The sequence below is a fragment of the Tamandua tetradactyla genome, chromosome 6 (assembly GCF_023851605.1).
Source record: "Tamandua tetradactyla isolate mTamTet1 chromosome 6, mTamTet1.pri, whole genome shotgun sequence".
Lineage (NCBI taxonomy): Eukaryota > Metazoa > Chordata > Mammalia > Pilosa > Myrmecophagidae > Tamandua > Tamandua tetradactyla.
This window is the reverse complement of record NC_135332.1, coordinates 85,005,239-85,032,425: the sequence shown is the minus strand read 5'-3', so window position 1 is coordinate 85,032,425 and position 27,187 is coordinate 85,005,239. Positions and strand designations below refer to the sequence as shown.

The following is a 27,187-nucleotide window of genomic DNA, read 5'->3' as shown; positions in this document are numbered from 1 at the left end:
GATCATCCTGGGTCATTCTGGATTGTCCTGGCCATCTTGGATTAACCTGGAACAACTTGGCTTGTCCTGGATCAAACTGAAGAACCTTGACCATCTTGAAACATTCTGGATCATTCTGGATTATCCTGGATCGACATGGATCAGTCTGGATTCCTGGATTGTGTTGGATCAACATTGACCAGGTCCAGGACCATTGTGGATCATCCTGGATCTGGCTGCCCTGGAGGCTGTTGGCATCCTCAGGAAGAGTTCTGAGAGGAAGGAGCTCGTCTGCTCCCAGGGCTTCACGCCAAATCCTTTCAACACCTCCTAGGAATGATCAGTGGAGCTCAGCTGCAAGGAGCATGGAGTGGCTGCCTGTGGAGCGGTGCGCTCCTGGTCCCGAGCAGGTGACATCGAGGAGGAGGTGCTGGAGGAGGTGGAGGAGGCGCTGGAGGAGGAGGAGGAGATGCTGGAGGAGGAGAAGGTGGTGGAGGAGGAGAAGGTGCTGAAGGAGGCACTGGAGGAGAAGGAGGAGGAGGTGCTGGAGGAGGAGGAGGTGCTGGAGGAGGAGGAGGTGCTAGAGGAGGAAGAAGTGTTGAAGGCGGAGGAGGAAGTGGTGGAGGAGGAGGAGGTACTGCAGGAGGAGGAGGAGGTGTTGGAGGAGGAAGTGCTGGAGGTGGAGGGGGAGGAGGAGGTCCTGGAGGAGGAGGAGGTGTTGGAGGAGGAGGAGGTGTTGGAGGAGGAAGAGGAGGTGGAGGAGGCACTGGAGGATAAGGAGGTGGATGATGAGGAGGAGGTGGAGGAGGAGGAGGAGGTGCTGGAGGAGGAGGAGGTGCTAGAGGAGGAAGAAGTGCTGAAGGTGGAGGAGGAAGTGGTGGAGGAGGAGGAGATACTGCAGGAGGAGGAGGAGGTGTTGGAGGAGGAAGTGCTGGAGGTGGAGGGGGAGGAGGTCCTGGAGGAGGAGGAGGTGTTGGAGGAGGAAGAGGAGGTGGAGGAGGCACTGGAGGACAAGGAGGTGGATGATGAGGAGGAGGTGGAGGAGGAGGAGGAGGTGGAGGAGGTGGTCGAGGAGGAGGAAGAGGTGCTGGAGGAGGAAGAGAAGGTGGAGGAGGCACAGGAGGAGGAGGAGGAGGAGGTGGAGGAGGAGGAAGTGTTGGAGGGACTGGAGGAGGAGGCGCTGGAGGAGGAGGAGGAGGTGCTGGAGGAGGAAGAGGTTCTGGAGGAGGAGGTGGTTCTGGAGGAGGAGGAGGTGCTGGAGGAGGTGGAGGAGAGACTAGAGGTGGAGGAGGGACTAGAGGAGGAGGTATTGGAGGAGGTGGAGGTTCTGGAGGAGGAGAAAGATGCTGGAGGAGGAGGAGGTGCTGGAGGGGGAGGAGGAGCTGGAGGAGGTGGAGGAGGTTCTGGAGGAGGAGGAGGAGATGCTGGAGGAGGAGGTGGTGGAGGAGGTGCTGGAGGAGGAGGAGGTGCTGGAGGAGGAGGAGGTGCTGGAGGAGGAGGAGGCTCTGGAGGAGGTGGAGGAAGTTCTGGAGGAGGAGGAGATGCTGGAGGAGGAGGTGGTAGAGGAGGTGGTAGAGGAGGTGCTGGAGGAGGAGGTGGAGGAGGTGCTGGAGGAGGAGGAGGTGCTGGAGGAGGCGGCAGCAACGAGCACTCAGCCAGCATCACCCTTGGAGCGGAGGGAAGACCCAGCCAAGCACCTGTGTGTTCCTCACCAGGCACAGAAACTTTCGGCAAAGGGTGGTCCCTGGAGGGGGACCCATGGGCCCAGATGTGTGTATGTGAGGGGGAGGGGAGTACACAGCATATCCTGGGAGGCTAGGCCCCCAAATCCTCCACCCAGGTCTCAGGGTTGAGAGGGACCAGGGAGAAGGACCCACAGAATGAGAGTAGGGGAAGGGGTCAGAGGAGGAGGAGGAGGAGGCCACCCCTCCCCACATCCAGGAGGCCCAGTGCGGGCACGGAAAGGCTTGACGGGTCTCCTCCCTGACTCTGTGGAAATCCCAAGATGGTCTCTAACTACCCACAGGCTAGTTAGAGGCACCGCCAGGAGTACGCCTGCGTCCTCCCTCCTGCCCTCAGCCATGCACAGGGCACCAACCCAGGGCCCAGCAAGGTGGGTGAAGAGGCGTCTAGAAGCAGAGCTGCAAATGCCATCTGGGCAGGCCCAAGACGCCAGAGAGGCCCGGGCGAGGGGCCTGGGACACACCCCTCCTCGCTACACCCCTGTCTGCACAGACCAGGGCCCTTCTGGGGCGTTGGATAGGGGGATGGACTAGGACAATCCCTGCTGGCAGCCCTCGTCAGACCCTTGTCCCCATAGCTGTCCTGTCTGATGACACGGAAGGGGGCCTGGCATCCAGGTATCAACCCAGCGGTGGCCACAGTCTGACTGTGCCAACTGCGTTCAAATCCCTGAGCCCTGTGGAAGCTTGTTTGGCCTCTCTGGGATGAGGGTGAGGATGGAAATGGCACCTGTCCCTGGGGTGGAGAACAGTGCCTGCCCCCCTGGGAGCACCCTAATGACCTCAGGTCGACTTCAAGCCCGGCGGGGTCTCTGCTATAGTTGGGGACACATCCCGACAGATCTCATCGGGGCCAAGACAAACCTGACTTTGAGCCGCAGCTCCTTGAGCCCAAGAGGAGCAGCCGTGGCCTACCCCTGACCCTAAATATCCCCATCCAGAAAAAGCTGGGGCAAAGAGGGCAGGAGACTGCCTTTTCCACCTCCACAGGTCCAGCGCTCCCAGAGGGTCTCACTCTAGAGGGCTGTGCTGTCAGGAGACCACAGCACCAGAGGGATGTGCCTGGGGTGGGCCTGGGGGGCACAGGCTCTGCGGAGGGGGCACACTTACTTGGCAGGGGCTCAGCCACCAGGCCCTCACCCTGGGGGGCTGGGGCCGAGAAGGTTTCCGCCACCATGCGCTCGATGGGCGTGAGGATGAGGGAAGGGGCCGGGCCACCCCCAGGTAGGGCGCACGGCCCCTCCGCCAGCTTCTTGCGCACGGCGCCGCGCAGGTCCCGCCACTTGTGCTTGAGGTCACCCAGGTCGCGACGGCAGTAACCCAGTGCGTTCACGGCCTGCAGAATCTTATTCCACACGCGGTGCTTCCGGGCGGGGGCAGCCCGCAGGACCCCAAACAGCAGCGGGTAGTGCCGCGCCACCCTCTGCACCAGCACCTCCGTCTCCTGGGGGCTGAAGTTGGGCTTGCGCGTCTTAGTACGGGAGTGGGGTCCCGGCCGCAGGCGCGTGGGACCGGACCCGTCGCTGGGCAGCAGGGCCGCCAGGGCTGGTTCGGGGCTGCAGCTCCGCCGGCAGGGGGGCTTGCTGCCGCTGGACCCTGGAAAGGCAGCGGAGGCTGAGCGCACAGGCCGTCCTGCGCCCGCAGGGCAGAGAACCGAGGCAGCGGGACAGCGCTGCACCGTGCGGGGGCCGGGATGACCAGCAGGTCTGCAGAGGGGAGGAGTGCCCTGCCCCGGGGTCGAGAAGCCCATGTCACTGCACCTCGGGCACACAGTGGTGCACTCAGCGGAAGGCGCTGGATCCCTGCCGCTTGCTGAGCTCCCCCCCACCCACTTTCCCCACCTCCCCCCCACCACCTTCCCAGAGCTGCTGGTGTGGGTAGATGGGTGCGCGGGCCCAGCTGGGCAGACCATCCTGGGCAAACAGCCAGCCAGATGCAGGCACACTGTGGTGGCCAGTGGGCTAGGGGCTGGAGAAGAGGGGTGGGCTGGGGTCCTGGGGAGAGGACACTCTGAAGGGGCCACCAGCTGAGAGGGGGCTGGGGCTCCAGAGCAGGTGCCTGCCAGAAGCCCAGGTCTGAGCAGGAGCGAGGGGCAGAGGGCAAGAGCTGCTGGCCCCAGTGTGACGGCACGAGCCCCTCGGGCCTGGGGATGCCTCTGCAGATCTAGGCCCCCAGAAGAGGGATGGCTGGGTCAGGGGAGACACCCGGTCCTCAGGGCTTCATGCCGAACGGCTCCCTGCCCAGGAGGAGGGGGAGGTCATTCACGGCTGGAGTAGGGCTGCCACGCGGCCACGGGACCTGAAATGACAGGCTGGGCAAGTGGCTCCTGCCTGGGACACGGGGTCGACAGCCAGCCCACCCTGGCAGGAGGCGATGAGCCCGAGCACCCCAGAGTCAGCACTTGGAAGGGGACCTCCCCAGCACCCAGTGGCCACGCTCCCACCCGTTCCATTTTCAAACGTTTGTGGCCTAACTTGTTTGGCATGGACCGAGGTAAAGACAGGAGGGTTTTAAAAGTATCTTTTCCTCCTTATTTTCCAGTGTACCTGTTCCAAATGTGGGTGGCCAGCTCCTAAGGTGGAGGTCCAGCTTGGGGACCTCTCCAGGGGACCTCACCAGTGACTCCCACAGGGCTGCCTGCACCCCAGCCCACGGCAGTGAGCCAAGGGGGCAGTCGGCAGGCTGGGCCCCCAGAAGCATATAGGGGCTTTTCCTGGGAGTGGGAGAAGCCTGGCCTCCTGGGGCCCTGCCACTGCCCACCCCACCCCAGGCACCCCCATACTACCATGCGGCCCAAGGGTAACAGGCTCCTGTCTGGGAACCAGTGGTGGCCATCACCCTGGTCACTGCCTTTCCACCACTTTCCTTGTATCTTACTTCTTTTTCAAGAGGAAAGTAGGGCAGAGGGTACAGAGAGGGGCTTCTGAGGCTTGAGGGGAGGTGCCCTCGTTTGCGGAGCCGGCCAGGTCTGTGTAGGGGGAAGGTGGGTCTTTAGGACACCTACCCTGGCCAGCCCATGTGCATCCCTGCACATTGTCTCACATGCCTGTCCCCGCCCCGCATGCCTGCCTCTGCCTTTGGCCCATCCTTGTTCTAGAGAAACAATTGAGGCTGAGCTGTCAGCAGCAGAACCAGCATGCAAAAGCAGCTCCCAACTCCTGGCCCCAAGCACTTGCTGCTGGGGCATCTGTAGCAGCACGGTCCCCAGCACCCCCCCCCCCCCCAGGAAGGCCAGAGGCTCAGTGAGCAGCTGAGAGGGAGGGGCTTCTCCCTCCCCTTGGGGGAGATGGCCAGAGCAGGCTGCGGTTAAGGAGTCCGGGAGGCCCCCTGGGAAGGAGGGGAGGAGCAGATGCTCAGACCTCTTGGCTCAGGATGGGGCCTGGCTCATGGTGGAAGCAGCTTGCCCCCACCTGGGGAAGGGGCAGGCAGGTACAGACTTAGCAAGCAAGCACTCTGGTCCAGCAGTCGGTCTGGAGGATGGCCTGGGGCACCTACCAATGGCATCTCCTTGCTCCGACACCATGGTGGCCAAGTCCTGGATGACCTGGTTCACATCCAACAGGTCACTCTGCAGAAACAAGACGGCGACTGCGTCAGGAGCGTGAAGGGGCTGCCCAGCCCGCACGGTGCAGGGGTCAAGGGCGCAACCTGTCTGAGAGTGAGTGGGCCCCGAGTGAGACACGGAGGGGTCAAAGACCCAAGAGTCAGCTGATCTGGCCACTTCGTGTCAGAGAAGGAGTGAACAGGGCCAAGGAACACTCGGGTTTCTGACTCTCAGGCCAAGATCAAGCTCTCTGAGTACCCTGGGAACATGAGCTCTTTCACTCAGTGCTGGGGACTTAGCATCTGCCCTCAGGGACTTGCAAACCATTTCACTGACCCTGTCTTGGAGGTCTGACTAGAGAAGGGCAGAAAATGTCTGGAGCAGAGCATCAACCCTGCAGAAACCAAGACTGCCCACCCCTACTGGCTTGGGACACCTACCCTTTTCCATCTCGGTGTGTCCAGCACTGATCCCAGGTCAGACAAGGGTGTTGCTCAGTAAATACTGAAGGAGTAAGTGGATGAATATACGGATGGATGGATGGATGGGTAGATGGGGGATAGATGGATGGGTAAGTGGGTGGATGGGTGGATGCATGGGTGGGTTATTTGATAGCGGGTAGGTAGATGGATGGATGGATAGATAGGCAGGTGGGTGAGTGGGTGGATGGACGGGTAGATGGTGAGTGGGTAAATGATAGCCCCATGGCTACCTAAGGACTAAGCTGTTCCATGAAGCTAGTGAGCAGGTAAAGAGCAGAAATTCAGGCCAGGAGGATTCTAGGAACCCTCCACCCCAGCATGTCATGCTGTCTTCTTGCATCCTCCCTCTTGTTCAATTTCATCAGATGAAATTGTGAGGCAAGCATGAAGAACGCGACCTCCCTGCTCACTCTCTGCATCTGGAGGGCGGGACGTAAGACCCCTTCAATTCTGGCACCAACCTTGGAGGAGAAGCCTCTGTACCCATGTGACAGAGGAGAGGTTGGGGGCTCTGTGAGGTTCCATGATGTCCCAGGCCTCTCAGAAAGGGGAGAGCTGAGACCCACCCATGTGCTCTCCTGCCCAGTCATCCTGCAGAAAGGAATGCTCCACCACTGACCAGCAGCATGGCTCTGGGCATACCAGCTCACCTCTGAGCCAGTTTCCTCCCTCATGGGCACTTGGCCATGGTCAGCCCCTCAAACAGTGAGTGGACAAGGCTGGGTGAGCCCAGGCCAGGGGTGGATGCCTACACCCCTGCATAGAGGAGGAGGGAGAAGGAGGGACTGTGTGACTCCTGCCCTGCCCACATCCCCACCCCCGCCAACTCTGCAGCTCATATAGAGCTGAGATTAATTTCCGCAAGGGTCATTTCACCCCACTGCAAAATATTACAGGGAAATTCATTTTCTTTTTAGGAGTGTTCTGGGAAATGAAGCAATTAGCATGATCTTAAACTGACATGAACTATCAATCGCAATTCAATTCCTGGGCTTAAGCACGGTGCAGGGGCTGGCAGCTGCTTTGTGGGAATCTGGCTGGTGGCTGGGAAGGGGAGGAAAACTGGGAGGGGAGTGCACCCAGGTGCCCATGCCAGGGTGTCACTGCACACCTGTTCGTGTCTGTGGCACAGTAGCTGTGGGCAGCTAGAAGTGGGGTCCTGGGCCTGAGTTCAGCCCACCACTGCCTTCTCAGATTCCATGGTTAAATCAGAGATGTGAGGTCACCAACCAAGGGCTCCAGGCTCAGCCAGACCAAGGGCACAACTGGTCCCATCACAACAGCATTCCTGGTTAGCGCCACTCACTCATCAGAGGCTGGAAACTGACCACCGTCCCACAGGCCTCTACCTTGGCCACTGACCATGGCCTCACCCTCTTTGGACAGTCCTGCTTCCTCAGTAAGCCCTAGCCCGAGGCCTGTCCTGAGCCTGGCTGTGTTCTTGGGCAAGGAGGGCCCTTGTAAGGGCTTCTGGGCCTTAATTCAGCCTCCCCACACCTGCTGCCATCACCACTTCACTGAGAGGGAGATGGAGTCATGGGAAGGTAGGGTAATGAGGGCACACAGCTGGTCAGCATTGGAGCTGGAATACCAAGCCAAGTTTAGGCCCACCTTGCCCCAGGCCAAAGCCCGTCGGGCCCCAACCTGCACCACATCACTTCACAGAAATAGGAAAGAGCCTCGTGGCTGCTGGGAGCTGCACATCCTAGCAAGTCACCAAACCCAGGAGCTGCTGGGCCTCCCTACCAGTGATGCTACAGGGTGCACCCCCTGGGAGGTGGCTTATCTTGAGCTACAATCCCGACCCTCAAGCAGATGCAACCGGCCAAGGCAGGCTTGTGGTTGCCTGCCCTCGGGCACCCACAGTGATAAGGTGGGAAGGTAGGGGTAGAGAGCCCAGGACCCCAGCCCGAGGCTGCCAGTGTGGGCGGGAGCTGGGCAGCAGGTGGCTGCAGTCACCTCTCCCTGACAGCAGCTCCTGCACTGAGTGTTCAGGGTCTGGGCAGCACTGGACACCAGTAGCCTGGAACAGCTAAGGATGGGAACGTGGCATCCCCAAGTCAGACTATCCCCGGTGCCAACAGGGCACAGACACTTATGCTCTGGGCTCCAGGGAGCATTTGAGACCATGGACAAGATGATTTCCCAGCTGGCTACAAACCCGCTGCCTGGCTGCCCCTGGACACTTACACACTTGCTTTCCCCACCAAGGCCCAGGCAGGGCCTTCTGAGAAGGCCGCTTCTGAGCAAGTGGGCCTCAGAGACTGGACAGCGTTGGTGAAGCCGAGGGAGCCGGCAGGCCTGGCACCTGCTGCCAGCCACACAGTTGGGGTGTCTGCTCGGGTCCCTGCCCCCGACATTAGCAACACTGGTTGGAATGGTGCTGGGGCTCCGTGCGGCGGGACAGAAGGACCCAGGGAGGAAGGAGGCAGCCCTATCTTCCAGATGTTGGCCTTGCCAGAGATCTCCATCCACCCCCTGCCGGACCCAAGGAGAGAGGCCAAGGGGACAGAGGTCACTCGGCCCTCCAACACGTACAGGGCTAGTGGTAAAACAGACAGAGGCCATGCAGGGACATTCAGCGAAGAGTTGAAGTGCACAGGGCTGGGGGGCGGTGCTGGAGAGCACCACAGGAGCAAGTGTTCCAGCGCTGAAAGGAGCTGGAGCAAGGTCTGTAGGGAGGGTAGCAGAGACCCCACCTTCAGGCTGCCGGGAGGGTGGGAACAGTCCCTCGCTCTCCCTTCCCAGTGTGCCACCACCTCTCATGGCGCCTCACTGAATGACCCCACTGGCTTCAAACACTGAAAAAGCTCTGAGCAGGAGACCCCTCTCAGTGCTGCCACTGGCCATCTCCAATCTGCCAGGAGGATCTGGGGCCAGGAGCCCCTGCCCTGTAACTTCTCCAGCAGCCAAGAGCAAGCACAGCCCTGGATGCCACGGGTTCAAGGGTTCTCTGCTCTGCAGCCCCCAAACCCTTGGCAGAGACACCTCAAGAGCTTCAGATATGCTCCCTTTATCACCTCTTTCTCCAAGACACTCGTGGCAGCTGGGACTGGCCTGGGAGCAGGGTTGCACCCCATTCCTATCCCAGCTTTCCCTCCTCAAACCAGGGACCAAGGCAGGGTAGGGTGTCAACACCCATCTGAAGAGTGGCCACAGAAGTGGACAGCTGGACATGCCCCCTTCCAGTACTGGAACTGTAACTGGACCTGCTATTGAAAGCTGGGGCAGACCCTGATGAGGGGCTAGGGTGGGGGAAGGACTCTGGGAGGGACACAAGTGGGTAGGCTGGGCGGGCCAGCCGCCAGGCACAAGTGGGGTGTCTGGGTAGGAGGTGGCACTGATGAGTGTCCCTGGGGTTGCTGTCATGGGATCTGGGAATCTGGGCAGGCCTAGGCTCCAGATGCAGGAAGCGAGGCAGGTGAGGCCAACATCCAGGCATGCCCGAGGGTGGACCTGAGACCCAGAGTTCCACCCAGAGCCTAGCGTGGAGAGCAAGCTCCAGATAGACAGATGTCCAACTCTCAGTTCAGAGGCTGATGGAAGGTGGGGTTTGGATGGGGAGCTGGGAGTCCAGACACCCCTCCTGCATGATCCTGGGGGTTGAGGCCCTGGAGGGGCATCGAGCACCCCCAACTGCGGTGCATGACGGTAGCTGGCACCCAGGGCACCCTGGCGTGGGTAGAGAAAAAGCAGGAGAGGGGGAAAGCCAGGGGTGGGGTGGAGAGAGAAAGAGGAGAGACTAAAAAAAACCTTAACTTAGTAAATGTTTAAATCATGCAATTATTTTTCTGATTGCTTCTAAAACTAGAACTCATTAAAAGCTCTCCCAGAATCTTCTTTCTCTTCTTTCACTGGCACTGCACAACAGCAACCTTGCTGGGAAATAATGAAATCTTCATGCGAGTGTGCATGTGCACACGTCTGCGTCGCTCCTTACAAGAACGCGAAGGGAAAGATGCCGCTGCATTCTCCCCATCACACAATTTCTACATATAATTAGGATCTTGGCAACCACCCAGCGACAGACAACTGTTCCAGTTAATGGAATAATAGCCAAATTGTATTTATTTATTTATTTATTTCCATTTAGATATTAACCAGATTAATCACAGCCCTGCATTCGGGCTGTGCCATGCCAACCGCAGTGGCCAGGTTCTGGGCTCGTCCTGGGTGCTCCACGTGGAGCCTCCGAAGCCTTCCAGGGCCATCACTGCATCCCCACCCTCCTCCCTCCCAGGCCTGCCGGTAGCCATGGCAACAGAGCAGCTGGCGCTGCCTGCACCTGGGTCAGGTGCTGCAAGCACTCCAGTGCCAGGGCCTCACAGGTGAGAGAAGCTTGACAGGGAGATCCCCCATGGGGGCAGTGGCCAGGCCAGGGGCAGACGTGGCAGGGGCGGCCCATTGCTTCTGGTCCCCATTCCCTTGGCTGCACTAGGGCCCCATGTGCCTGCTGGAGGCTGTCAGTGGGCTGGGGGCTCGTGCCCACATCAGGCAACCTCACTCCAGCCCAGGGACACAGGCCACTGCCCATCTCCAGCCGAGGAGGGCTTGCAGCCGCAGCAACAGATCTGGTTCCGGGTGGGGCTGGCTCTATCTGCCCCAAGCTCTGCCTTCACCTTGAGAAGTAACCCTGGTGACCTCCTTGATAGGTCACCGAGGGGCAGGGCATGCACCATGGAGGCAGGCAGCCTGAGCGCAAACCCCAGGTCTGCCACACATAATGTCAGCCGAGGGCCGTGACTCCCTGAGCTTTGGTTTCACCTCTGAAAAAAACATGAAACAAGAGTATTCGCTCTCAGAGGGCATTTGGACTGATGAGGAGATGCACATAAATAACGCAGCAGAACCGTCTTCTTAAAACTCACATCTTCCATGGAGCTCCAGTACATAAAACATAACCAGCCAGTTATTCATTCCACCTGCCCTTGAGGGCTGGAATACAGAAAGGACCAGAGCAAGCAGGAACCCCTTCCTCCACGGGGCTTATGTTCTACAGGAAGGCAATTAACAACAACAAGATAATGGATTCAGCAAACAGTATATGAGATGGTGCTGAGTGCCAAAAAGAAATATGAAGCAGAGAAGGGTTTAGGGAGTGTTGGAGTGTGTGTGTTTGAGGGGGTGGTTGGACTGAAATTTTAGATGATGACATTTAAGTAAACCCATGAAGGTGAGAGGGCTTGAGCTGAGTGAGAACCTGGAGAAGCAAGGCTCCAGGCAGCGGGAAAAGCAAGTACAAAGGAGCAGAGCAGGCCTGGTGAGGAACGGTGAGTGGCAGGGGAAGCTGGATGGGTGGACGGGGACAGAGCAGTGGGTGCAAATGGCAGGGGGTGGTTCCCCAAGATTGCGAAGAAGGCTTGAGGAGAAGCAGGAGGTCAGTTAGGAGAAAGATGCCGTGAGCAGGTGAGAAACGAGGATCCTGTGGGCAAGGGGCAGCAGAGGCAGTGGGAGGGAGGTGGTGACACCATTGGGTTCTCTGTCACATCTTTGGATGTGGGGTGTGAGGAAGAGAGAGCTTGGATACTCCAAGGGGCTTGGCCAGAGCAGCTGGGAAGATGGAGTTGCAGTCCGCTAGGAAAATGGCAGAAGGAGCAGGTGGGGCCCGGAGCTCACAGAGGGTCAGACAGACATATGTGAGCAGCCCAGCAGGCGGTGGGACACTGGGCCTGGAGGCTGGGGAGCGGCCAGGCTGGAGATACATGTTAGGGAGGCGCCTGCAGACATTTCATGACCAAGACTGACGGAGGCCACCCAGCAGACAAGGGGAGAGGGCAACTATGGCCGGGGGATCCCCTGGATCTGAAGAAAGGAGGACAGAAAGGCGCCATCCAGAAAGAGCCTTGGGGACAGCGGAGGGCAGTCCTGGGGCCGGGAAGCCACTGAAGAATGAGTACTGAGGAGGAAGGGGCAAGCTGCCAGCTCCGCCAAAGGCTGGTGGCCATCAGAGGGGACGTGGCTGAGAAAGGACCCCTAGACTGGGCAGCACGGAGGCCACCCTCCAAAGAGGCATTTCAAGGAAATAATGGAAAAGGACAGAGCCTGATTTGAGGGGAGTAAGAATCATCTTTTGAGGTCACATCCCAGGTATGGGGGTAACCTCAAAAGATGACGCTTGGTTATCAGCTGGGGGCAACTGCAGGGTGTCTGTGTACTGTTGGCAAAGACCCAGGAAAGAGGGGGAAAGGAGGGAGCAGACAGGCAGAGGGGGCCTCCTTGGGCAGGCAGAAAGGTGTGTCCGGTGCCCATGAGGTCGATTGCAGGAGTACATACTTCGTGGGTGGCACCTGGAGAGGAGGTGGAGCAGGCTGGAGGCAGGCCAGAAGGACAGAGGGGGCCTCTGGGGTCTCTGGGAGTTCTCTCCCAAGGCTCCAGCTTTCTCAGTGGAATGGAAAGCAAGGTCATCAGTGGGGCAGTATGTGGGGTGTGCTGGCTTGAATCTGTTATATAACCCAGAAAAGGTCACGTTCTTTTAATTCATGGCCTCTTTTAGACCTATTGTGATGGGGCATTGGGTTATTTCAATTTGAGATGTGACCCCCCTCCCGTTCAAGGTGGGTCCTGATCGTTTTTACTGGAGTACTTTATGTAACGATAAAGGACAGAAAAAGCCAAGAGAGCTGAGAGAGAAAAGCCTTGGAGATGCTAAGAAAGGACCCACAGAAGCTCAGAGAGGAAACCAATGGAACCAGGAGCTGGAAACAAGGAAACCAGGAACAAAGAACCAGCAGACACCGGCCATGTGCCCTGCTATCCGACAGAGGAACCCGGATGCCAGCAGCCTTTCTTCAGAGAAGGACAGTCCTGCTGATGCCTTAACTGGGACATTTTCATGGTTTAAGAACTGTGAATTTGTGAGCGCGTACACCCCGATGGTACAAGCTAACCCACTTCTGGTACATGTCATTCCAGCAGCTTTAGCAAACGGAAACAGGGGTGCAGGCATTGGGAGTTTGAGAAGACAGATGTGAGACAGACCAAAGGCAGGCTGCTCTGGGCCCCACAACCACTCGCCAGCAGGCCCCAGACGCCTCCCGGAAGACCCGAAGCGACCCCAGCTCAGTCCCCACCTGGTGTGCAGCAGCTTCACCCAAGCCCTTCCAAGCCCTCCTGAGTTTCCCAACCACTCCCCAGACCCAGCAGATGGGAACCTCCCCAGGGTGGTGGACTTGCACCCCACTCCCTTCCTGGGTCTGGGCTCACAGCCCCCAAACGCCATACACCTGCACGCAGTGCCCAGGAGCCTTCACAAGGAGGGCCGGATATGCCAGCCCCAACCATGCCCAAGGGCATGTGAGTACGTGGGGGTGGGTGCTGGGCATGGGTCAGTGTTGGGGGTGGATGCTGCCTCCTGGGGGGTGGGGCCACAGCTCTCCAGCACCTAAAGGATCCTGACAGCTCTGAGGCTTGTAGTGAATTCCCCGTGAAAATGCAAATGAGCCCCTGTTAGGGCCACACCTTGGGCCATTATCAGCCATTAGCACCTCAGCTCTGCACCTCTGCGGGCCTGACACCTCAGTTAGCAGGGAGCCTCCCTAGGGGCTGACACCTGAGTGGAGGTGAGGTCAGGTCGTCCGCCCACCCCAGAGCTGACTCCTAAAGACTGGTGGGACTGAGTGGGAGTGGCACCAGTGGAGGGGTAGCAGGGACAGCTGCCACTGCCCCAGCCCGGGTGAGACCCTGCAGTGCTACACTGTGCAGGGGCAGGGTCACCTTTTGGTCACAGAGGTATTTCATGTTTGCTGAACTGCCTGAGAGAGGGACAGTCTGTGGCCATTTCACCGATGAGCAAGGGCGGGGGGCTCAAACGAGACCTGCTCCCGTCACCCGGCCTGGCAGTGGCTTGGCCGGGACCTGCTGCAGCCAGCAGGTCCGGGGCCACCCTGCTCCCCTCTCGGGGACGAGACCCCATCCCTCTGTGTCCTCAGGCACAAGGGCCTGGCCATGTGCTATGCAGCCCAGGGCGGCTTCACAGAGCTGCTCCCCCTGGGACAAAGCTGGTGGGACCCGCTGGGGGGGGGGGGCAGCGGGGGTGAAGAAAGCCGCTGGGCCAGGGTGCAGAGTTTGAGAGGCTCCCTCAACCAAGCTTCCGGAGGCCAGGCCTGGTGTGACCCACAGGCTTCTCCTGTGCTTCCTGCTGCAATGAGCGCCCAGGGGCAGCTCCCCACCCCAAGTCATGACCCCTGAACACCCCTCCATCCTGTCACCATCCACGGGGCACCCAGGACTCAGCTCAGATTGGCCTGCTGCTCCGCCCCCAATCCAGGGGAGAACCTCCGCCCCCAGAGAAGGCTGTGTTAACTCCTGAGGCCGTGGAGACCTGAAGGAGCTCGGCAGCTGAGTAGGGAGGGTGAGCACAGCCCCCAGACGGTGCAGTAGGGGGGCTCTGTGAGCAGGGAGGGGGTTACTTCTGCATTCCCCAGCCCCTTGGGGTTTCCACACACCCCATGGGGTTCCTACATGCCCCAGGCTTCTCTCTCTGGATCCCAGCCAGCTTCACCACCACACCAATGGCTCCAGCCCTGCCTGCTCAGCTCCATCTTTCAGGATCCCCCTTGCCTCCAGGTCTCTGCATCCCTGGCACCCCGCCTTGGGATACCCCCAACTTCCCTCTCTCTGGAGCATCTCCCCAAAATGGCTCTCCTTAATTCCCTTTCTGCTGAGTGAGTCGCAGAGCTGCCCTCCACTGCATCCATCCTGCAAGGACATCAGCCACAGCCTTGCCCAGCACCAAGTGGGCTTGCGGGGTGGGGGGGGCCCTGCCAGGCACAGCCCACTGCCTGCTCTGCTTCCCGGCACTCTGATGTCCCTGAAGCCCCCTCGTCCCTGCAGGTGACTCTCAGAGCAAGGCCATGCTCACAGGCAGCTCCCAGGCTCCCCCTAGGTCCCCTGTGCATCAGTGGGGCCCCACCTGACAGCCCAGCTTTCAGCTCCAGCCTCTGGGGCCCTCTGGGCCCCAGTTTCCTCCCCAGGGACTCCCATGACTACTGGCTCACAGGCAGGGGTGCTGAGAAGGGGGTAAAAGCCACACCTCACAGTGTAGGTGCAAAGACAGCAGCTCCAGGGCTCCCCAACTCTGGAGACAGCACTCTGAGGAGGTGTGAGGCATCTGGGGCCTGGCCTGCTCTGTCAGTGACCCCTAGAAGCCCCCTGCCTCCCCAGTTACCAGCCTCTCCCTTCTGGGAACTTGGGTGTGTGCTCAGGCAGGGCCCCAGCGGTGCGTGCTGCTGAGGTTCTTTCTGACTGAAATATTCTAGGGTTCCAAAAAAACTGCAGGAAGCCAGGGGACCCTGGGACTGACTTTTCTGGTAGACACTTTGGGGAGGAGTGCTGGGTGGGTGGGGCGGTGCTGATGGGAGGGAACCAAGGCGTGCGGGGCAAGCAGTCTGGAAGGCCTTCCGGGGCTTCTTTTCAAGCCTCAGGACTCCTGCCTGGAGACCCTGCCCCCTGTCCCCTGCCCAGGAAGTGGGGACAGGCTGGCCTGACTCCAGCCCCACCCGACCAGCCCTCGTGAAGGCACTGCTGGGGAACCTTCCTTCTGGTGTCACTCTGTGAACCCACCCTGTTTTCACTTCACCCTGATTTTGAATGCTACCCCAACGTGGTCTTCAGAAAAGAGTGAAAAAACTGCAGGGGAGGTGGGGGAAAGGGTGTCAGGAGCCTGCCCTGGGGGAGAAGGTTTGGGAATAGCCCGCCTGGGGCCAAGAAGGGGCTGCTCCCTGGAGGGGGCCTGGGGTGGGGGAGGATGCAGCGGCTCTGGGGACCCGGGACACGGAAGGGGAGGGGGGAGGGCCGAGGGAGAGGCAGGAGGGGTGGACCAAGGCCTCAGAGTGCACAGGGAGGGAGCCGGCTGCAGGGGCAGGGCTGGGGGTCTAGATGATGCTGGGGATAGAAGGTCAAGATGTCACGGCTGATGGGACCCAGGGCACCCCACTTTCCTGGGGTGAGATTCAGGTGCTGGAGCACGTGGGGGCCCAGCAGTGCCTTGTTCCCAGAGAGGCTGCAGGAAGGAGAAGGAGCAAGGGCGTGCTTTGGGCAGGAGGCAGGTCTCCTGGGGAAGGGACCAGGGTTGCCTGTGAGGCATCTGCAGGGTTATCACTCTCTGTCCTCTTCCTGCCTCTATAGGCAGGTCCCTGCCACCCTGGCCCCTGGCTCCACTGGCCACTGGGGGCACCTCTCCTCATCATGACCCACACATAGCTCCCATTTCCAGGTGGTATCTCTGGGATCCTCCCACCACTGGCACCTAGCAAAGGCAGGACCAGGGCACCCCCCCTCCTAGAGAGGCTGGAAGGAACAGTGAGGGGGCTGCACGCAAACCACGAGAACTGGTTCCTGGCCCAGGCTTCCACGGCCTTGCTGTATGGCCCCAGAGCCCACCTCTCCTTCCTGGGCTTCGTGGTTCTAGCACTGAATTCGGGGTGGGAAGGCACACAGCAGGGAAGGCACACAGGACTCAACCTAGCTGCATTCCAGGGAGGGGGGCGAGGCCATAGTGGGAGACCCAAGCCCAAACACCAGTGCCCACCCCAGCCAGGGCTTTGGGCAGCATCAGCCCAGATGGCAGGCACAGATGGGCACAGGGGTACAGGTCAGCAGGCACAGGTGGGCACAGAGCTGCAGTGTGGAGGCTACCCATGAGCCAGGAAGCTCTCTGAGGGGTGTGAGGGGACAGACAGGCAGAGGGACAGCAGACACCCAGCACCATGGGGTGGACTGGGTGGTGAGAAGGGATGTGGGGTCCTGAATCTACAGGCTCTAAGAAGTACCTTCGAGGGTGCCGTGGCAGTCTTGGAAACCCCAGCTCCACCAGGGAGGGCTCCAAAAGGGCGAGCCCAGCCCCTGCAGGCACCCTGGGCTGGGAAGAAGTGCCTCGGGGCAGTGTCCTTGCGTGCCAGCATCCCTGCCCCCCTCACCAAGCCTGGTGCCAGCGAGTTCCTCTAGGAGCCACCACACCAGTAAACAGCCATCAGGGGAGGCGGAGCTCCGAACACCAGACAGAGCTGCAAGGTTGCCCCAAGACAGACAAGGGACACATGGCACAGTACTGGGGGCAGTGGGGGATGGGAAGGAGGACGCTGGGGGGGATGGGGGAGGGTGTTAGGGGCGGTGGGGGGCCGGAAAGAGGTGGGGGGGGTAGTAGGGGGGAGGGTGCTGGAGGCAATGGTGGGGGAGAAGGAGAGTGCAAGGAGCTGTAGGGTGAGGAGGGCGCTGGGGGCAGCCCCATCCCCTCGAGGTCTCAGAAAGCGCAAAGGGGGAACGAGGGGCAGAAGGCCAGCTGTAAGCACCCAGGTCCCTGCCTTCTACTGAGGACAGACTGTGGAGGGGGAGGGCGAGGGGCTGCAGGCTTCCCTGAATGCACACCCAGGCCTGACTCAAATCTGTGCTGGGCTCCGAGGGCCAGCCCCAGGAGGAACATATGCCAGGGCAAGAGCAGGTGGCACAGGGCTGGCAAACGTCGGGGACCGCTGTGTCCACTCATGCTGGTCCTGGGGACGTGGGGAAGCGCATGGTCACGTGACTGCAGGGTGTACATTCTAACAGGGGCCAGGACCCAAGGAGCTGGGGCGCTGGGCTGCCTGCTCCTCCCCGAAGCCAGAGGGGCAGGTGGTCTCAGGTGTGTCCGGGAAGGGGTGGGTGGAAGGGAGGCCTCTGTGGGGAGGGGAATATTTGCAGGGAGAGGGGAACCTCTGTGGGGAGGGGGAAGAGCTCTGTGCGAGGCTGAGACCCCTTAGAGCAGCAGGGAGGCCTCTCTGGGGAGGGGCCTCTCCTGGGCTGCCCAGGCTGGCTATTAGGTTACTCTGGGAAGCACCCAAGGGTCCCAGAGGATAGGCGCTGACAAAAGGCCAGCTGCCACAGGGAAGGTCGAGGTGGAAGTCATTATGGAGCCCCGCCCCCCAAACTCTTAATCCCCCTCCTGCAGTTCCTAGAACGGGGCAGAGGCCAGCTCGTCCAGGGAAGTACCTGGCCTGCCATCTCCCTTCCCCTGACCCTCAGGTAAGCCACGGAGCACTTCCAGGGACAGCCCTGTACCAGCTCTGGACCCTGAGGGACAAGCAATCTCTAGAACTGGCCATACCTCAGAGACGCGCCCACCAGCCCCCACCTTACAGATGGGGTAGACACGGGAAGTAGTGGCTCAGGGTCCCCCCTGGAAGACAGGGGCAGAATTGGGGCCTAAAGCCAGGACTTGAGAGTCCCAAATCTGGGACCTTGTTTTCTGCCAGAAGGGCGGATGTGGGGAGGAAGGGGATGAAAAGGGAAAGGACGCCAAGGGGGATGGGGGTTCCACCAGCTGGGAGCCAGGACAGGCCTCCACATCCTCAGCACTGCTCCGTCCCCAGCTGCAGGGTCCGCCCCAGAAACGCTCACCAGGGCATTACACCAGGGTATTAAGCGAGGAGAGGCTGGCAGGGAAGGACCCGCTACAAACAAGCCGGCTATGGCGCCTCTAATTCCCCCTCGGGGTCTCAGTGTCCCCATGTGTCCTCCACCCTCCACTGCATATGGCCAGTTGAGACCCCCCAGGCCAGCCGGGGCCACAGGAGCTTCTCCGGGGTACTCAAGTGCTCCTGTGCCTGATTTCCTAACTGCATAATATCAGGCAACTCTGAAAGCCCCCAGGGAATCTGGGAGGGGTCTGAGCTGGGGGCCCAAACTGAGGGGGGCCTGCTGTGTGGGTGGTGATAGCAAGTCTACTAAATTCCACATGCAAACAGTTTGCAGCAAACCAAGGTGTGAAATTGCCCAATTTGCATTCTGAGGCTGTTTCCCTGCAGACCCCACCCCAAAATAACCGCCCACGTTAAGCCTCAGCCCCAGTCCTCAAGCGGGGGTAACTGCCGGAGAGATCCCACCCCCCACCCCCAGGCCTGCCCGCTGGGTGCCAGCCCCTGGGGACAGACTCCTGTGGGGGGCCCACAGTCACATCTGTGTACTCTAGCCCACCCCCAGCCTGCAGGCCCCTCCCTGACCATGTCTGGGTTGTGCTGTCACCAGGATACTTGCAAATCTGGGGAAGGGTCTGAAAGGCTAATAGTGATTTGCAACAAACTCCCTTTGCAAAGACCAGAAGGAGTGGAGAGGAGGACAGGCCCTGGGTTTTCAGAGAACCACAGAGCTCCGGCCACTCCCCTCGCTCTCCATCCCGCCCATAGGCACGGCATAGGCTCTGGTGCAGGCCATGAGGCTGCCCCCACCATCTTCCTGCAAGTCCCCAGGGCAGGCACCCAGCCAGCGAGGGGCTCCGAGTGTCCAGCTTCCCAGGTGTGCCGCAAGCCTAGGCCAAGGGGTAAATTCACTGCAGTTCAGATTACTTGGTAACCTCCGTGTGACCCAGAGCTGCAGCTCCTGCCCCACCCGGGTCCCTCCCCTTCCTCGGACCCCAGCAGCAGCCACCGCACAGCGCCTGGCCTGCCCAGCCAAGCCCACCACCCTGCCCATCCCTGCCACACAAAGAACCTTCACCTGGCTCTCACCAACATCAGGCTGCCTGGTTCCTTCCCAAAGCCCAGTGGTGACAATCCCCCAGCACAGGAAGCTGTCAACCCACACCAACAGCTATGTGGACCCCAATCCCGACGGTCCCTGCCACGGCAGAGTTGGGTCTCCCACTGGCTCCTCAAGGGCTGGCCAGCATGGGGGCACTGGCACCCAGCAAGGTCCTGTCAAGGGGCCCTTCAGCCCCTTCATGGATGCCTGGGAGCAAGACCCCAGGTTTGGATGGAAGGAGCAGGACTCAGGGCAGAGCCAGACCCCTGCGGGAGGGCGGCCCCATGAGTGAAGCCAGAGGCCTGAATGAATCTGGACCCTTGAGCTAAGGTGGGTCCCTGTGAGGTCGCCGAGCTGCTACATTTTCCAAATGCACTTAAAGCATCCAGGAAGGGGGCTTGCCAACTCACTCTCACACGCACCTCTCAAAGTATGGCACGTGTTTGGCAGCTGTCGGGAATGTATCTGTGAGCTCAAGGCACGCTGAGTGGGCTGTATCACACATACACAGTCTTGTAAAAGAACAGCCAGCGTGCAGAGCAAGCAGTTCCCACAGCCTACAGCTGCCGGCTCCCTGACTGCTCCCTGCTGCCAGCATAATCAAATTGCAGGCTCAGCTCTTTTGAGCAGTTGATTCCCCCATTCAGAAAAAATAAATTGCAAACCAAACTAGACACTGAATCACCTTCACGGAGCCGTTCAGCCTCCTGGGATCTCAGTGTGCAGCAAGAGGCTTGTCCATGGCACTGGACATGTGGCTGCTCACCGGCCCCATGCTCCTGGGCAGAGGCCTGGTGTCCCACTGGAGAGGAAAGGACTTGGGGAGAGGGGAGGGAGCAGGGCTCTGGAGGCTCCTCGTGCTAGAGGCTCCCATCATGCGGACCAGAAAGCTGGGGACAGTCAGCTCTTGATGGCCTGCTCCTGCCCCTCCAGTCTCAAGCCTCAGACTGGCCTCATCTGCTGGCCTCAGGGCAAGTGTGTGCCAGGGCAGGGCGACAGAGCCATGGGCCACTGTGCACACACGCATGCATATGCACCCCCACGTGTGCACATGCATCCCCATGCGTGCAATGCACTCCCACGCGTGCACATATACCGCCACGCATGCACTCCTGAGGCCGGCCTCACCTCAAGCTGCAGGATGGCCTCCTCGCGCAGCCGGATGGCCTCCAGGTCATCCTCGCTGATTTCTGGGAGCAAGGCCTGCTCCTGGCTCTGCCACGTGTCACCCCCATTAAAGATCTTCTCGTCATCCGCCAGCTCGGCCAGGGGGGCTCGGGGACTCTGCTGGGGACAGAAACAGACTGTTACCACCAAGCACAGAATCCCCCATGCCTTCACCTGGCTCCATCAGAGGCAGGGAAACTGATGCCGGGAAGGTGAAGCTGACTGCACTCTCGGGCAACCTGGGTTTTCAGTCCTGGTGGGGTGGTGGGGTGGTGGGGTGGTAGGCTGGGGCCTCTGTGTCGCCAGGGGTCACCTGCACGGCTTGCAGAGGACCAGGTTTGTGGTCAACCGTGGGGAGGGGATGGGGTGTGGGGAGGGGAGGAGGGCAGGTGATTGGGGAAGGGAGGTGGAGGACCAGTGGGGCATGGGGAAAGGATGGGGCTGGGGCCGAGGGGCATCGGTTATAGGTAGGGTTCAGGGAGCAGGGGTTCTGGGCGTGGGTGAGGGCAAGGACAGGATGAGGGTGGGCAGGGGGGGTACATGCTGCCCCCCATCCCTGCAGTCCTCCCCCCTCTAGCCAGCTCAGGCTCAGCTGCAGCAAGAGCTCAGCAGGCTTCTCCACCTGTCCCCACCGCCCGTCCCTGGAGGGAGGATGCTTACCTGCCCTAGGCCCAGGACACCCAGCTGGGGACATGGGGATGAGTAAGACGTGGCCCGTCACCAAGGAACTTTGGGGGACACAGGCCTCTCTGTGAACCTCCAGATAACACCCAGCTTCTCTGGCTACCTCCTCTTTCACTTACATCATGTTTTCCAGGTGGGACTGCAAATCTTCCATGAGGCCAGCCCTTGTGGCTGGACCCTAGGAGGGCTTTTTTATATATTTTTTTCATTTTGGTCTTCGTTGATTTAATTAATTTTTCAGGTTTTGAAATTCAGTAAGATGGTGGCTTTTCTTTTCAAATATCTCCATTTGCTCTACAATGGGACAACTGGGGTTCGAGTGCATTGATGTTCCCCCAAAGTATATGTGAAGATGGGGGCTACCCTCAGCCCCTGCCCCCCTGGCACTCTGGTGTGTCCAACATGTTTAACTGAAAATGTGCAGCAATAAAGACTATGGACCCGGAGCCCACAGTGCTCCCACCCTTAAGAAGCCAGGTAACACAGGGTGCTCCCCACCCCACAATCCCAGCAGCCCTTCTTCCTACTGGGCATGTGTATGTGCCTGTTTGTACTCAAAAAGGAAATGCGAAAGACCCGGGGACTGGGCAGAAGGGTGGCCTGGCCTAGCCTGCTGCCTGCCCCTCCCACAGGCCTCAATTCCAGGCGGACCCCTGCAGGAAGGGGCCATCCACCCTTCTCCCAGCAAGGGCTCCAGCTCCATACAGCAGAGTTCCAGGGCACCATCTACTGAACCCCACTCTTGACCCTCTCGATGCCCTTCCCAGAGGGAGGACAGTGCTTCTTAGGTCTGGGGACACAGAAAGCACCAAGCAGATGTGGGCCTGCCAGGAGCCTCTCCCCATCAAGCCAGCCACTTCCACTGTCCCGGGCCCTCAGCAGCCCTCCTGCCCCCACCTTCAACCCCCGCACCCTTGCTAAGCTGCCAGAGGATTTATTTTAAAATGCAAATTAAATCCAGTGACTCCTCAGCTCAAGAACCTTCAGTGGCTTCCAGTGCTCACAGAACAAACCCCAGCTCCAGCAGGCCGCAGGACCCAGGGCTCTGGATTTTGCATGCACTATTCTCTCTTAGCCCCTTCTTCTCCAGCAGACCGTGCATGCCCTGGTCCCATGACAGAAGGCCCCAGGCTGCTCTGTGCATATATGTAGCCCATGGCTTTGCTGTGGACCAGCGCTGGGGTGCACTGAGCACCTGGTGCTGCTTTCCGAGGTGGCAGCGGGGGTACACCTGAGACCCTCCGGAGCCCCGTCTTTCCCAAAGCAGGTGAATGTAGCTCCCTCCCCCACCTCCTTTAAGCTGTCTCCTTTCTGGGTGTGCATTCAGGGAGGCGCACAGCTCCTCGCCCTCCCCCCTCCACAGTCCATCCTCAGTAGAAGGCAGGGACCTGGGTGCTTACAGCTGACCTACCCCTCATTTCCCCTTTGCGCTTTCTGAGACCTCGAGGGGATGGGGCTGTCCCCCGTGCCCCACCCCACCCCCACAACTCTCAGCACTCTCCTTCCCCCCAAATGCCCCTAGCACCCTCCTTCCTATCCCTGTCCCCTGCCCTGGAGCATAGGGAGGCAGTGCAGGAAGGCAAAAACACGTGGGAAGCAGTTGGGAGGCTCCCTGGAAGGTTAACAGTAGAATTACTATGTGCCGTAGCCACCCCACAACTAGTATAAACCAAGAGAAAAACAAAACTGGAAACTGGCTCTCAAACAGCTATACAGCTTCATTCATAGCAGCCAGAAGGCAGAAGCCACCCAAGTGGACAACTGACGAGAGGTTAAGCAAACGTGAATATTAGTCGGTTATAAAGAGGAATGAGGTTCTGATAGGTGTGTCAACACGGGGTTACGCTCACTGACAGCAGTCAGACCTGTAAGGACAAACACCATTACTATCTCATAAGACATATCTAGAAAGAACAAATTCCTAGTGCCAAAAGGTAGATTAGGGGTTGCCATGATCAGGTTCATGTGCCAACTTGACCAAGTGGTGGTACCTGTTTGTCTGGTTGGGCAAGTGCTGGCCTCTCTGTTGCAATGAGGACATTTCATGGAATTCAATCATGATCACATCAGCTGCATCCACAGCTGATTCCATTTGTCATCAGCCAAGGGGAGTGTCTTCTGCAACGAGTGATGCTTAATCTAATCACTGGAAGCCTTTTAAGGAGGATTCAGAAGAGACAGGCTCTCTTCCTGCTTCGGCTGGTGAGCCTCTCCTGTGGAGTTTGTCCAGACCCTCTATCGGAATTGTTAGCTTCACAGCCTGCCCTGCGGATTTTGGACTCTGTTCCCGCAGTCACATGAGACACTTTAATAAATTTTATATTTGTGAGTGTTCCCTGTTGATTCTGTTTCTCTAGAGAACCCTAACTAATACAGGGGTTATCAGAGACCAGGGAAGGGGGAGTTCTTGCTTGGTGGGTACAGAGGGTCTGTAAATTTTGGAAAATCTTATATATTAATTTAAAATTGAAGTTACTTTTTTATAAACTCTAAAAAAAAAAAAAAGCTTGTGACAAAAATAAAGAAGAGCCAACAGAGGCAGGGTGTGGGTAAGGGTGGGGTGGCCTGATGAGACTCCAGTCCAAGGCCTGAGGCTACCCCCACCCACCCACCCCACCCAGCAAGGCCCTGGCCAGTTCCTGAGTGCCCGCAGGGCCCTTCTCTGCAGCGGGTCTGGGAGGAGCCCGGGGCTCCGGTGGGACCCTCCTGCCCAGACACACACAGTGCCACTGGCCGGCGGGGAATGTGCAGTCAGGCAGTGGGTCCCGGTGGTTCTTACGGCACGTTCACAACCCTGGTCTGCAGCCCTCGCCTTGTGGTCCCAACCCCCTGGGTAGCAATTGGCCTGGACATGTCTCCTCCTGGGCAAGGGTCACACACCAGGCAGCTCTGTCACCCTAGGCCTTAATTTTTTTGACACACAAAAATATATGTTGAACCCTCCAGATCTTCGTATGTCAGAGATACGATATGTAGACACATTACATACAGTGAGTGGGTCTGCCCCAACTAGGTTTATAGTATGCCTGACTAGGAAAAAGTCAGGCAGCTTATACTTTTAGAAGTTATAATAAAAACTGCAAACCATGAAATTCATTAGGAAAAATCATAAGTAATTAGTGGAAGTTCAGTGGGATTAAAGCAATGAAGGGAATGGGCCACAGAGGCCAGAAAACCTAGGTTAAAAGAAGCTTTGCACAAAAGTTTGACTGGAGCTTCCTGGTAACCAAGGTAAAGAAGGAAAGAGGGTGGTACACACAGTTCCTGCTGTCCTGCCTCATCCAAGTCAGCTGAGGCTGCCTGGCTTCCAGAAAGCTCTTCCTGAACCCCTAGACTGGCTGGCCCCTCTGTCTCCACCTAGCCTAGCCCCTATGCCCACTGCCCTGAGCCCCTCCAGGCTGGGAATTTCCTGGGTGGGAGGATGGTGGCTACTTGTTACAGGATCCTTGGTGCCTAGCACAAGTCAGGATTGAAGTGATGTGTGATGAAGAGCCTGGCTGCCTCCCCTCCATGCACTTCCTGGGTGTCAGCATATGCCATTGGGCACTGCATTCATCAGTGACCCCGCACTCACCCTACATGGGCCCTGGCTCACACATGAGAATACAGATGCCTAGTGAGGAAATGGATGAGCAGACAAAATGAACAAATACATGAAAGAAGACAGCACTCTTTTCTGTTACTGAATTGCAAGAGGAAAGATTGTTTCTGGACCAAGGGACACCATACAGCACCAAACAGCATTCTCGAGGGCTCTTACAGTGGCTCCTGAAACCTACCCAGGGCAGACTGCTGTGCCCTGTGGGTGGCACAGACATTTCTATGAGGACCCCAATGGGGACACATGCTTGTGGCTTTCCAGGCCCTGGACCTGCCGGGGACAAAGCTGGGGCCCTGCCAAGGGGCTGCCCTGGCACCCTCGCCCTCCCTGCTCCCCTGCCTGGTGCTTTGCCGCAACACAAGGGCAGCTTTGCTCCGGCCCAGGGCCTGTGCCGGCGGGTGCTAAATCCAGGCCTTTGGCAATAAAGGGAAACGGGCTCTGTGTCTGAGCAGTAGGAGCCAGGGACTCAAAGGCAGGCCTGCATCATAGCTCACCCAGCTGGCTCTCAGTCTCCTAAGTCTGGGAGATTCCACACTGGCCACCTGGAGAGGGCTGTAGAGGTTGCCCTCCTTACTTAAAGCTGCTTCCTGAATGGCCCTGCTGGCTACTGGGCACCTGTGTGCCTGAAATAAAGATCACCTTCCGTCCTGCTGAGGCTCAGGTGGCCGTCCCCATGTCAGAGAAGTGCTGGGTGGGGTTCTGGAAGATTTACCTGAGTATGGGTGTTACCTGTGGCCACACCTGTCTTCCCTGTCAGAGGTGGAGCCCCCAGGGGCAGGCCCCTGTCAGATCTAGAAGGGCCCGGGTTCTCCTGGCAGTCAGGGAGACATCCAGGCCCTTCCATGGCCCTGCCAGTCTGCCTGCAGGCCCCACAGCCCGCAGGAGGGGGACAATAGGCTGTGGATTGGCAGGTGGAGCAAAGACTCCAGAAACTACCCAAAGAGGGTTCCACCTTGCCTTGCATTCTTTCCTTGAGCCTTTTTAGGGCACCCATGCCAGGTCCTGGGATGGAGTGGAGAGAGTGAGAGCCCCAGGCACGAGCAGAAAACCAAAAATTACACAAACGAGAACATGATGGCATTTGTGACCAGTACCAGCACAGGCAGGCCTGGGATGCTATGAAAGCGACGTGTGCATGCGTGCTGACCGGGGCTGGGGGTGCCCTTCTCAGAACACGTGGCCCCTTGTGTAGACAGCAGCTGGGAGCAGCACGACGAGCAGCAAGGACAGCCCTCGCTGACCACTCCTGGGCGTCTGCAGATGGCGCGGCAGGCCACCAGCCGGAATACACAGTTTTCCTCTCATTTCCATCACAACCACGCGGGGTGGGTACCAGTCCTTGGATCTGGGAGAGCAGAGACTTGTCCAGGTGACAGGGCACCAACCCAGCTCCCTTTCCCAAGCCGAGGCCCTTCCTCCAAAACATGCTAACACAGGCGGAACATGTTCCCTCCAAGGAAGTCAGCAGAGGCCTTTAAATAAATAAATATAAAGTAAGAGACCGAAAAAAATCTGTTGACAAGTGCTCCTCTTCAAGGCAGTAATTATCTCCTCGTCTTCCCGGGTGGGCGGAGGAAGTGAGCTTTGCCTGGCAGCTGGGCGCCAGGAGGACGCTGGCCCTGTGCCAGGCCCTGCACCCCCACCCTCCCACTCTGCAGCCCCTAGCCCCTCCCGGAGCGTCCAGGGTGTCAGGGAGAGAACCTATGCAATGGAGCCGAGGCATAGGGGTACAGGCCAAGGGGCCGTGGGGGGGTGAGCCACCCTCCAGCCACTCTGCCTGTCTGCGGGACAGGGCGGTTGTGTCCGTACACATCCCACACCCGAGGGACCGCGTGCTCCACCCCGGCAGCACTGCCCATCCAGGTGCAGTGAGAGCACATGCAGAGGACCCACGTGGCAAGAGCAGCACCGGGCTTGCCTCAGAAGTGCCTGGCGCCACAACCCCAGGGGAGGGGTGGGAGAGCTTGGGATGGGTTCTGGCCGGCAAGGTGACCTGGGCAAGCCCCCTGCCTCTATGCCCCTGTCCCACTCAGTGAAAAGGACACTGCTGCCACCCAGGTCCCAGCATCAGCCCGAGGATAGTTTAGGGGAGCACGGAGACTGGGAAGTGTGTGAGTGGGAGATGCACCGTGAGCCCTCAGAGAGGGAAAAGTAAAGACGCATTTTCACTGAGCGCTGCGGAAGTTGGAGGGACATCCCAGAGGTCACATGGCCGTTATACTACCGACTCGCCACCCCCAGAGATCGTATGTCCAAGCGGCACTCAACCCCAGCTGCGTGCTTGACTCACATGCTGGGCTCGGGGTTTAAAAACACCCGATACAGGGGCCTGTCCCAGAGGGTCTGACTCGGCGGGTCTGGGGGCCTGACTGGGTAAGGGCAGCTAAAGGTGGGAAGGGACCAGGGAAGCCCTGCTGCGTGGCCGGGACAGGTTCCGGAGCACTCACTGCAGTGGTATCAGTAACAGGTGGACCTCACCAACACTCCAAACCGCAAC

At 59.1% G+C, this 27,187-nt stretch overlaps 1 protein-coding gene across 7 annotated transcripts in view; it reads right to left on the bottom strand.

Annotated features, from left to right (window-relative positions):
• Window positions 1–1,573: 1,573 nt before the first annotated feature.
• The window catches only part of TSNARE1 (t-SNARE domain containing 1), a 146,414-nt gene continuing 120,800 nt past the window's right edge, over window positions 1,574–27,187 (bottom strand). For 5 of the 7 annotated variants that reach the window (XM_077166649.1, XM_077166652.1, XM_077166651.1 and 2 more), the window contains 3 exons: window positions 20,367–20,525; window positions 5,217–5,289; window positions 1,574–3,317 (listed from right to left, as the gene is read on the bottom strand). In XM_077166649.1, coding sequence (XP_077022764.1) covers window positions 2,566–3,317; window positions 5,217–5,289; window positions 20,367–20,525 — 984 coding nt within the window. In that variant the 3' untranslated portion in view covers window positions 1,574–2,565. The remainder of the gene's footprint in view (window positions 3,318–5,216; window positions 5,290–20,366; window positions 20,526–27,187) is intronic. The other 2 variants (XM_077166650.1, XM_077166653.1) reach the window with 1 other exon arrangement.